Source organism: Sarcophilus harrisii, chromosome 2 (assembly GCF_902635505.1).
Source record: "Sarcophilus harrisii chromosome 2, mSarHar1.11, whole genome shotgun sequence".
In the NCBI taxonomy this organism is placed as follows: Eukaryota; Metazoa; Chordata; class Mammalia; order Dasyuromorphia; family Dasyuridae; genus Sarcophilus; species Sarcophilus harrisii.
The window spans coordinates 32,517,813-32,530,556 of record NC_045427.1 but is presented as its reverse complement, the minus strand read 5'-3'; the positions used below and the strand labels follow the sequence as shown (position 1 = coordinate 32,530,556).

The following is a 12,744-nucleotide window of genomic DNA, read 5'->3' as shown; positions in this document are numbered from 1 at the left end:
ATTGCAGATTGTGAGGGAGAAATCTGTGCAAAAACAACTGCCCCTAGGCAGGAACCCCAGTCTGGAAGGTAGAAATGATGAGCTTTGGAATCTGTCCTGGCTTCTGTTGCTACTTGTATACATGCTTGCTGATACTTTTAACTCATCCTACAGTTAACACTAATTCTGTTTTCCTAGAAATGCACATAGGAAGGCTAGATATTGGGTCATCCCAAATCTGGTGTCCACTGGCATCTGAAATCACAGATTTAAAAACAATAGTTATGAACTTGAGTGAATATATTCATCAGCCAAGATCATATTAAATTGTGGTGAACCACACAGTCAGGAATCAGAATCTGCCCTCCTCAAAACGAGGATCACCTGAGATAAGTATGATCAAGTGTATAGAATCACATGGACATTCAAAATTGTAACCATAGGGACAGTGGAAACCCAGAAACCATATATGAGCACAGAAGAGATCCCTCTCACCAGTGACCAGAACACCAGAAGGTAAATATGCAGAGCATGATGTAGATGGATTGAATGAACCTCAAAAAAGAACATTACATAGAAACCATCACCCAATTCCTAAGTGGTTATAGAATATGAATAGACAATTTTCAGATGAAGAAATTTTAGCCATTTCAAGTCATATGAGACAATCCTCTAAATAACTATTGATTAAAGAAATGCAAATTAAGACAACTCTGAAGTACCACTTCACATCTCTCAGACTGGCTAAAATAACAAGAAAAGATAATAATAAATGTTGGAGGGCATGTGAAAAACTGAGACATTAATGCATATTTGGTGGCGTTGTCAAGTGATCCAATCATTCTGGAGAACAACCTGGAATATTTCCAGGTTCCATGGAAATCCAGTGTCTCTCCTGGATTTGTATCCCCAAAAGATCATAAAAGAGGAAAAGGACACACATGTACAAAAATGTTTGTAGCAGTCCTTCCTTTTTGTAGTGTCAAGGAACTAAAAATTGAGGGGATACCTATCATTTGGGCAATGGCTGAATAAGTTACGGTGTATGAGTATAATGGAATATAATTATTCTATAAGAAATGATGAGCAAGTTGATTTCAGAAATGCATGTACAGACTCACATGAACGGATGCTGAATAAAGGTGAGCAGAACCAAAAGAACATTGTTCATCCTAATAAGAAGATTACGTTGTGTTAGGCTTGGCTCTTCTCAACAATGCTGTGATTCAAGGCAATTCCAAAAGACTTGGGATAGAAAATGCCATCTACATTCAGAGAGAATGGAGACTGGATGTGAATCAAAATGTAGTATTTTCACCTTTTGTTGTTTTTGTTGTTTATTTGCTTGGTTTCTTTTCTTTCCTATATTTTTCTCTTTTGATCTGATTTTTTCTTGCACAGCATGATAAATATGGAAATGCTTTTTTAAACTGATTATTTAACCTATGTCAGGTTGCTTGCTGTCTTGGAGAGACGAAAAGTAAGAGAGGAAGGGAGAAAAATTTGAAACACAAGGTTTTACTGAAATGAATGTTGGAATTAAAGAAGACAAAAAGAAGATCACAGTGTAATGGTTCAAAGGGAAGCTTTGGAAGAGCAAGAAGCATGTCTGATTCTTCTTCTGGCCCAATGTATTTGGGAAAGGGCTATAAACAATTGTACCTAGTAATGGAGGTGGTGGCCAGGCATACAGTCATTTCTAAAAAGTCAACATTTTCTGAGTACAAGATGATGGAATAGGTAGAATGGGATTAAGTCTAGAATTATGGGAAGAGTTTGTTGGATTTGCTTTTGTATGGTACATCAAGAATTTAGAGAAACACACTGAAAGGAGTAGGCAAAAAGAATAAAAAATGGTAACATTGATGTGAATGGGAATGTGAGAGTAGGGACAGATAGCAAGGGAAGTTTTTGTTTGTCATTCATCTATGATATCATGACTCTGCAGGAAAGTGATTGGAAGGGAAGTGAGGAGACGTGGATATAGACTGAGCTCTGTTATCAACTAGTGACATGACTTTAATCACGTCACTAACAGCTCTTGGCCATTATTTTCTCATTTGTAAAATTAGAATAAGTTCTGTAAGCAATATAGAGGTAGGGAGAGAAAGAATAAGGGAACAGTAGTATCAGCCTAAGGAGAATGTAAGAAAAGGATTGGCAAAGTCCAGTAAATGGAAGAAGAAAATGTGAAGGCAGAGAAAGAGAAGAAAATAAAGGGGAAGTAAATAGATTATGTCTCTACCTGATATCATTTCCATTCCCAGCCTTCAATAAGTTGCCCTAACCCCCCTATGGGAGCTCAGGAGCAGGTCTTCTTCTGGATCACAAGGGCAAGACCACAGAAGGAAGGGTTCTGTACCAAGTATCTGCTCCTCCCTGGGGTGGATGAGCCAGGGAGGAATACCAAACAAGCAGCCACCCTGAACCCCACGATCTCTCCCTGAGCACTGCAAACACTAGATCTAAACAAGGCGAAAGCTGCAGCTGTAGGGAAGGGGAAGCAGCAGAGATGCAATTAACATTGCATCTGATTTAGGAGTGGGGGGGGTTATGTTTGAGGCTAGAACACTGTGGGTACAAGCTATAGCTCTGCTGGCAGTAATAGACTGCAGCATCCTCAGTCTCCACACCGCTGATTTTGAGGGAGAAATCTGTGTTGGAGCCACTGCCACTGAACCGGGCAGGGACCCCAGGCAGGAGGGTGGAAATGGATTTAATGATGAGCTTTGGAGCCTGTCCTGGCTTCTGTTGGTACCAGTGTAAATAGCTACTGACACTTCGACTTGTCTTGCAGTTGATAGAAACTGTGTCTCCTAGAGATGCAGACAGGACATCTGGAGATTGGGTCACCACAATCTGTTGTCCACTGGCATCTGAAATCACAAATCCAAGAACAGTGAAGAACTTGATTGACTATTTAGAACAGGCAAAACTGTATTAAATTGTGGGGCACCACACAGTCAGGGACCAGAACCTGCCCTCTCCCAAACAGAAACCATCTGAGATAAGCCTGATCATCTCTGTGTCCCCTTAGAACCACACACAGACATTCAAAATCATAGCCACAGGGACAGTGGAAACCCGGAAACCATGTGTGACCATGCAGACATCACCCTCACCTGGGAGCCAGAGTAGCAGGAGCCAGAGCAACTGAGCTTGGGACCCCATCTCCGTGTACCTGAGTTCTCCCACCCAGCAGTCTCTCTCCCCAGCTGCCCTTTGTAGTTTCTGGCTTCAGCTGGCTTCATCTCCTGGGGCTTGGCCATGCAAAGCAGAAGAGGGAGGGGAAAGGATGGTTTCCTGCTCAGGTAACAGATTTCAAGGGCCTCCCCCACTGGGCAGCCCAGGACCCTGACGTGGAGAAGCGAGCCCCTCCCTGATGAGTTGTTCAATGGTCTTAGGCCCTCCTCTATTCTGATAAACCCTAAAGCACCTGAAGATATAAAAAGGGCCATGAACCAGACAGAATCTTCTCCAGAGCTTTTCAGGCAGTGAGTTCTACCAGGCTTTGGCAGGGTATGTTGGAGCCAGCTAAAAGCTGCTCCCAAAAGACAACTGGTAACTTCTCAGAGGACACATTTACACCTTAGAATCGGGCAAATGCTACAAATCATCACTTGCTTCGTTGTTTTAGTGATTTCTAGGCTTAAGAGAGAGATGGAAAAATGGGAATGATGGGCATTAAACCCGAAAGCATGTATTGCCTACTTAGTTTTTCAGAGAGCCAGTCATTAAACATTTCCCTGCATTGTCCTGCAGGAGCATCAACCTCCTTTTGTGTTTGTCTGTGGTCTCAGTGCATCACACATGGCATCACACATCACACATGGAAGAAGGTTGAATCTAGAGGCAGAAACTGATTTTGTCTCCACTTCTTCTGATGGTCTCATGTCTGAGAAAACAGTTTCTGTTATCAACCCACTAACTGCTCACTGTCTTTTCCCTGCTACTATTTCTTTTCCAGAAATGTATATATTTTATTATATAGATTTACTTTGAAGAATTATTGAGTTCTTCACAGAATATCTCTGCTTCCTTATCATTTCTAATAAATGGCGTATCAGAGACAATAGTTTTTACTCTTTTTATAGATACTTAACAGTAAACTGCAATATGAAGTGACCAAATTGCCCATGACTTGATGTTTCTTGTTGCTAAGATGAACTCCTTTGCCTTCTTCTCCAAGGAAGACCAAGAATTTTCCTTTTCCCTCCAACTTGTCTCTTCTGGTTGGATTGATAGGAAGAAATTTAAGATAGATATGGTTCAGTTCTATAGTAGAATGAATCCACTCATTCATTGGCTATTGAATAAAAATCTTAACTTTATAATTTCTTTAGAAAGTTGATGTTTATAGATGGTCCCCAAAATGTGATTCTTAGCACCCTGTGGCCTCTCTCCATATGGTAGGATCAACCCAGATGTTTATATATAAGGAATCAGAGGATATAGGAATTGACAACCTACACAGATTCCAATCTTTTCTAGTTCCCAGTCTTGTGTTCACCGGCCAGTATGATGATCCAGCAGTTTCCTATTCCATGCCTTCTATGTAGCAAGCTTAGGCTCTTTCCCTTGCCTAGATCCTCCTATGTCAGGATCCCTTTCAAAGGCTACAGACACTAGGACCAGGGAGGGACTGGGAGCATCAAGGGAACAAATTCACATAAAAGTTTCCCTTTATTGTAATTCTGAAGTTCATTATTTGAACCCAAATTTAAGACTTTATATTCATTCTAATTGAATTTCATTTTAATTGGTATGATTAGTGTTCTTTTCATCTCTCTATATTATTATTTTTAAGCTTTTTATTTTCAAAATATATACAAAGTTTTTAGCATTTACCCTTGAAAAACCTTGTATTCCAAATTTTTTCTTCCTATCCCCTACCCTGTCCCATAGACAGCAAGTAAAGCAACATATGTTAAACTTGTAATTCTTCTATACATATTCCCACAATTATCATACTGCACAAGAAAAAAAGGGAAAATGAGAAAGAAAACAAGCTCTTGGCCATTATTTTCTCATTTGTAAAATTAGAATAAGTTATGTAAGAGATGTAGAGGTTGGGAGGAAAAGAACAAGGGAACAGTAGTATCAGTCTAAGGAGAATGGTAAGAAAATCATTGGTAAAGACCAGTAAATGAGAGAAGAAAAGATGAAAGGAGAAAAGGAGAAAAAATAAAGGGGCAGTAAATAGACTATCTCTAAACTTGACATCATTTCCATTCACGGGCTCTAACAAGCTATTCTAACTTCCCTGTTGGAGATCAGAAAATGTCTTCCTCTGACAATAAATGGACCAGAGTCACAAGGGCAAGACCACAAGGGAGAAGCAGCAAAGATAGCAAAACTCAATGTTTCATCTAATCTGAGAGCTAGGGGGTTTATGGTCAAAGATTGAGTACTGTGAGGATAAGTTAGAACCCTGCTGCCAGTAATAGACTGCAGCATCCTCAGCCTCCACACTGCTTATTGTGAAGGAGAAATCTGTGCTGGAGTCATTGCCACTAAACCGGGCAGGGACATCAGGCAGGAGGGTGGAAATAGTATTAATGATGAGCTTTGTATCTGTCCTGGCTTTTATGGTACCAGTTTAAATAGCTACTGATATTTTGATTTGTCCTACAGTTGAAAGTGATTCTGTCTCTTAGAGATGCAGACAGAGAATCTGGAGATTGGGCCACCACGATCTGTTGTCCACTGATCTCTGATCACAAATCGAACAACTGAGATGAACTTAAGTGAGTATATTTAGCCAAGACTATATTAAATTGTGGTGAACCACCAGAAGCTACCTTCTTCCAAAAAGACATCATCTGAAATAAGCCTGATCTTTTCTGTGTCCCCTTTGAATCACATTTAAAATCACAACCACAGGAACAGTGGAAACCCAGAAATCATGTATAAACATAGGAGAAACCCCCCTGACCTGGGATCCAGAATAACAGGAGACAGAGGAGCTGAGCTTGAGACCCCCGTGCCTGAGCTCTCCTACCAACCTTCTCTTTCCCCAGCTTCTCCTTTATAATTGCTCTCTTTATTTGGCTCTATCTCCTGGGGATTGACCATGCAAAGCAGTCTGAGGGATAAGGGAAGGAAAAGGATGGTTTTCTACTCAAATAACACATTTCAGGGTCCTCACCCACTGGGTATCCCAGAATCCTGACTTAGCTCGGCAAGGGATTCCTTCTGTGATGAGTTGTTCAAAGATCTTAGGCCCTAGTGCATTCTAATAAAACTCCAAAGCACCTGAAGATATAAAAGGGACCATGAACTTTAGATTCTTCCCAACAGCTATTCATGTTGTGAATTCTCCCAGCATTGAACAGGATATGTTGGAGCCAACTAAAACCTGCACCAAGAGACAATTGTTAACTTCATAGAAGGCACATTTACCCTAGAAATTGGCAAATGCTACAAATAAGCACTTGGATTGTTGTTTTAATGATTATCTAGGCTTAAGAGAATGGTGGGAAAATGTGAATGATGGACATTAAACTTGAAAGTATGCTGTACCTACAAATTATTCAGAGAACCAGTTGTTAAACATTTCCCAAATAGCCTTGCTATAGCATTAACCTACTCTTGTGTCTGTCTATGGTATCAATACATCACATATGGCTCTCATTTCATTCAAGGCTTCATATTTTGGTACTCAAGATGTTAAAAATTATTTTAATATGTAATTGGGAGGAAATCTCTCTGTGTCTCTCGATCTGTGTGTGTGTTTCTGTTTTTCTATCTTTCTCCATATATGTACATTCATAACATATATATGTGTGTGTGTGTATGTGTATATATATATGTGTATATATACACATACACACACATATATATCTACTTATGTATGCATGTATATATGGCAATCCTGTGCTGCCACCCTGTGTATGTTCTCCAGACAATTCCTCACCTGCTGTCACAAAGTTCCCTTGTCACCCTCCTAAGTTGTCTTAGATGTCAAAAATGTCTCACTCTGACTTTTTGTTGGCTTTGCTTCTCCAAAATTAGATTTGAGGAGTTATTTTAAAGTTGTTGGAGGAAAAAAAACAAAAAAAAATTATTTTTTAAAAAGTTGTTTGGAGGAGACTGAGAGAAGACAGTTGGGTTGCTGCCTGTGCCCCTTCTTCTTAGCTCCACTGTCTATCTTTCCTTTAATATTGAGAACTGTGCTCTTTCAAGTCAGAGTGTTTGTTTCCATACACTTGAGAGTACCTTGAATGTTGCCCCCTTTGGGGGATGATGTCTAACAACCCATACAGTATGTGTCTCCAAATGAATCTTGGCTTTGGTTTATTGAGAAAATCTCCAAAAGAATAATTGCAACTGCACAGATAAAAATTGCCCAAAAAAGACACAATGGAAAGAGAAAGACTTGTTCAAGTCAGATCCCAAGTGTACTTAATAATACTTAAAAAGTACCAGTGACTCAAATGAGTGAGAACCTTAAAGAGTATGAACCAATGTGTGCTCACAATGGAGTCTGGCATGGAACGCTTCTTGAACTCTGTCATCTTCTTGGGAAAGTGATGTAAGTGTAAAGTGACCAATAAGGCTGAAGTCATAAACATCTGGGCAGTAGCTCCTCCCCTTCGATCTTTGATAGGAATCAGACTGAATTTCCCTTTTTTTTAATCTAGTTCATAGAGTTTAAATCTGGGGTCTCTGAATAGATTTAATGGGAGCCAACAATCTAGATAGAAAAAAAATTACATCTTTCTTTTCATGAGCCTGTTATATTTAACATTTTTTTCATTATTAATGTAGACAAATGACCATGATTCTGAGAAGGGGTTCTTGGGCTTTAGCAAACTTAATCAATATTATTTTAGATTATTTAAAATAATTAAATCATATAAGGTTGGGATGTTGCTGTAGTATAGGAAATGATGAGTTGGTATATTTAGAAAAATGTGGAAAGACTTAGACGTATCAAGGATGATGTTATCCAATCTTCAGAGAAACAGGACAAACAAGTGTACTATAATTTACCTAGATACTTATGAACACACTTGTATGTATCTATTGTATGATTATAGATATTTATGTATATATATATAGGTATAAAGAATACTTAGTTTGTGTATAAACATATATATTTATATGCTTATGGGGATATATAGAGATATAAATGCACCCTTAATTGAGGTCTTCTTGGAGAAGGTTGAGGGAAGAGCTGATAAGGAGAACTAGAAGAATAAAGTAAAAAGTACACAACAGAGAACAAAAGAAAACTGACAAGGAAGTAAAGAAAAGATGGATGACAATGAATGCAATAGATAGTATTTATTACATAGGCTTTCAAAGAATGGAAATTAATTATTTCATATATTGAATTTTCCCTTATCTTCTGATGTCACATGCATTCTCTCTTTTCTTTCTCTGAAATTTTTCCTTTCCATTTAAGTTTTAAAAATAAATAGTTTAAAAAAAGAAGTAAAAAATAATTCCATGAAATATCAAAAAGCAATTAAATAAAGAAAAATGTAAAACCTCTTGAGAAAAATGCCCACCTGGAAAATAGATCTAGGAAAGATAATTACAATGATTAGACTATCTTAAATCCATGATCAAAGAATCATTTTTGATTTTTAAAGAAATTTTGAAGAAAAACTTTTGTTTTATAATTACTGTCATGTTTATAACTATCAATCACCCACTTTTCAAAGGAACTTTTGACCTTTAATCTAAAAGGTCAAATCTCAGCTTCCATGTTTGAGACTCTTTCTCTTGTTAAACCAATCACATGGCTTGTTGCAGTTAAGCAGGTTTCAGAAAGGGAAGTCCAAATTATATAAACTCAATTCTGACATCATCTATAGCCAGCCTAAAAAATGCACCTCTAAAAAGGTCAGAATTTTGTTCAATCATCTTAGTTGCTATAAAAACAACCTTGTTATTCTTTACTCTGGTAATGTTCTCTGGTAGTATTGAGACAACCATTGAATCACTTTCTTAATAGATTCATGCCCTATTATAAACTGATAAGGCTCAGAATTTTGTACCTCAGTTTATCTTAATTTGAATTAGTACAAAGCTCTGGAATTGAGGTCAGGAAGACCTACATTCACCTACTAGGCAAGCTCTAGATGCCTATGATCTGTATGACCCAGGACTAGTCACTTAATCTTACCCAGCCTCAATTTCCTCATTCATGAAATGGGGATAATAGTACTTACTGCCCAGCGTTGTTGAGATCACATTCAAAAGGCATTTTATGATCTTAAAGAACTCTATAAATGGAAGGTATTGTTATTTTTATTATAATTATTGGTGTTCACCTTTCCAGACATCAATTTCCTCATCTGAAAATGAGGGATTTGACCCTCGACACCTCTAAGTTCCCTGCCATCTTTAAAATGAGGATGGTTGGATCCTGAGGAGCCTGGGCCTCTTGATGCTGTGTAAAACAATTATCCGCCTTCCCACCAACAGCCTCTGCAGTCAAAGCCAGGCTACAACACAAGGAGATGGGTGACTATGCCTTTTTACATTCAGTTATGTTTTGAATATCACCATTTTGAAGATGTGAATCTAATGAAATGGTTCAGAAAAGTACTTGCACATTCTCTCCAAAGTTCAACACTTTAATGGATATTATTTCACTAAGTTCTCCCTATCTCCAATGGGGTAGAAGCTTCCAAGATGGCAGCCAATGTGTTTGATAGACTCTTTTTGTTCTGATGGTTGAGTCACTTGAGTCATATCTGGCTCTTCATGACTTCAGTTGGGATTTTCTAGGCAAAAACACTGTAGTGGTTTACCATTTCCTACTCCAGATCATTTTACAGATGAGTAAACTGAGGCAAAGAGGGTTAAGTGACTTGGTGAAGATTACACAACTGAATCCATATTTAAACTCAGGTCTTCCTGATGCCGGGTCCAGCACTATCGACTGTACCATCTGTCTGCCTGACAGAACTTTTATGAATTTCTATGTTGTCTTTTACGTTAATGTGGGTGAAGACGTTGGTACCATTTGGATCACTTGTCCAAGACAGGAGGTATTGATGGAAGAGAGCAATGGGAAGGAAGTAGAGAGACACGCAGCCTGCTCCGGCTTCATTGAGAAATAGGACTTTGGTCAAGCCATTAGTATCTCTGACCCAATTTCTTCATTTATAAAAACAATGACTTGCCATCTGACAGATGACAAATTGGAGAGAGGAGAAGAGCATAAATCCAAGGATATTTGGAAAAGTAGCAGAGACTGGTGAGTAGGAGAGGAAAAGCTGGAGAGGAAAGGAGAAGAGAAGAAAAGAAAGGGTAAATATTCCAGCAGGGATTCTCAGGCAATTAGGGAGTACCATAGTACATAGAGAGCTGAGGCTGGAGTTGAAGACATGAATTAGAATTAGATTAGAATCTGCCCTCAGATATTTATTAGCTGTGGGACTCTGGACAAATCTTAAATTCTGTCTGCCTCAGTTTCCTCAGCTGTAAAATGAGGATCATTATAGCAGTTGTTTTATAGCATTGTTATTAGGATCAAAAGAGATAATGTCTATAAAGTACTTAACAATGCCTAGCACACAGTAGGTTCTTAATAAATGTTTGTTCCCTTTCTTGCTTCCCTGAATTCTGAGGATCCTCCAACTTCCCTGCCTAAAGGGAGATAGAGGCAATTTTGCACTGAAGGAGTCCTAAAACTGAGCCTGGGCAGTGACTCGTAATCTCCAAGGAAGGAAAGACTCAGTACTGAAGATCTGCAACTCCTTCTGTTGGAAAAAGCAGTGAGGAAGACTCAGCAAATGGCCAGCCTGAGCCCCACACGCTCTCCTTGAGCACAGCAGAGCTGACACCGAAATAAGCCCAAAGCTGTTACGTTAGTCACAGATGTGGGGAATGGGGAAGTGTAAAAGACATCTGGATTTAATTGCTTGACCAGTCAGCAGAGGTTTTTGTTCAAGGTGGGAGCCATATCTTCAGCTTCCACTGGGCTGATTGTGGGAGTGAAATCTGTCCCAGACCCAGAGCTATTGAACCGGGAGGGGACCCCAGGCATCAGGGTTGAAACCAACCGAACTATGGGCTTAGGAGCCTGACCTGAATTCTGTTTGTACCAGTTTAAGTAACTGGTACCACTGCTGTGTGTAACACTCTCACTGGTCCTACAAGTGATGGTGACTTTTTCTCCTGTTGTCACAGACAGGAAGGCTGGAGACTGAGTTACTTCAATCCCCTCACTGACATCTGAAATCACACACAAAAAACATAGAACAATAATGATAAGATCAATGAATATACCCATTGGTAGTAGTCCAAACAATTCCTATTACACTGGAGTCAACTATCCTCTCAGATACTAGACCATATATCCAAGGATCATCCAAGAAGAATCAGATCATTTCCTTGTCTTTCTCTGTCTCTCTGTCTCTCTGTCTCTGTCTCTGTCTCTCTCTGTGTCTCTCTCTGAAAGAAAGAGAGAGAGAGAGAGAAAGAGAGAGAGAGAGAGAGAGAGAGAGAGAGAGAGAGAGAGAGAGAGAGAAATGCTTGCTCAAACAAATAACATAGACCTTAAAATTGATTGTGACCCAGGAGAGGTCCTCCAGATTTTTTCCCTCACCTGAGATTCAGAGCAGCAGGAGGCATAGCAGCAGAGACTGAGACCCCATCTCCATGTGCCTGAGCTCTAGGCTACCCAACATCTCCCCCACCAGCAGCTTGTTTATATAGTTCCTTCGTCTCCTGGAGGTGTGGCAATCAAAGCAGCTCAGACAGAGGATGACTTTACTTGCTCTAAGACAGCGAGCTCATCCACTGGGTCTTGTCTCTAAATATCTGACTTTCCTTCCAACAAATGCAGCGTGGTGTGGGAATGAGAGTGTTTGACTTAGAGAAAAGCTTGACTTTGAATCTCGACTCTCACACTTACAAGTGTGACAAGATATCAGTCACACAAACAAATCCATCTCCTCCTCTTTAAGCTGGGGATAGCAGTATTGCTGGCAAGTATTTCACAGGGTTTTAGGAAATACTGTGAGAGATTATGATAAAAACACAATATCTGGCCCAAAATACATGTGTGGATACAAACCATTATTTCAATAGCATTCTATAGGGTTTTTGGCTATCATATCATAGTGGCCACTCAGTCAGTAGTAGGCATTTGGGGGAGATGATATAAGTTCTTTGATTCAGAGGATATATATGTGTGTGTGTGTGTGTGTGTGTGTGTGTGTGTGCTTTTCTAAGGAAAAAAGAGCAGAAAGCTGGGGATGGCAGGAGAAGTGGGGGTTACCATCCCTGGCTATAGGAGCTGCCAATCTACTCCACTTCAGCACTCTGCTACCCAGAAAGCATCTGGGATGCCAAATGTAAAGCAATATTTGACCTTAGTAAGAATAATAACTATTATTTATATAGTACTTTAAGGTTTTCAAATTTTTTGAATAAATGTATTCTTACTTATTCTCTCAGCCTTGGGAGGGAAGGGTCTATTATTACCCTCATTTTGCAAATAATCAAACTGAGGCTATTAGAAATAAAGTGATTTCCTTCCTCAGATGCACTTAAGTCAGGACACAAACTCTATTCACTGTATCACCTAGTGGTCTATGTGATAAAAACATGCTTTTGAATTATGGGTTAAAACAGAAAGCTATGAAGTGGCCCTCTTTTCTCTAGGAGCCTGTTCCTCAGCAGCAACATTCTAGTCCTAGGGTATCTATCTGTCTGTCAGTCTGTCTGTCTGTCTGTCTCTCTCTCTGTCTCTCATGTTACATGGTATCTACCTACCCTCAACCTTTCCTCAAGGCCACC

At 39.4% G+C, this 12,744-nt stretch overlaps 2 gene segments (V, D, J or C); one reads left to right on the top strand and one right to left on the bottom strand.

Moving 5' to 3' along the window:
* LOC100935631 overlaps positions 1–12,744 on the top strand; it is an 824,790-nt gene that overhangs the window by 720,835 nt on the left and 91,211 nt on the right.
* On the bottom strand, positions 2,500–3,210 carry LOC100935553. The segment is given in 2 exon segments: positions 2,500–2,855; positions 3,102–3,210. Coding segments are annotated over 2 exon segments (390 nt in total).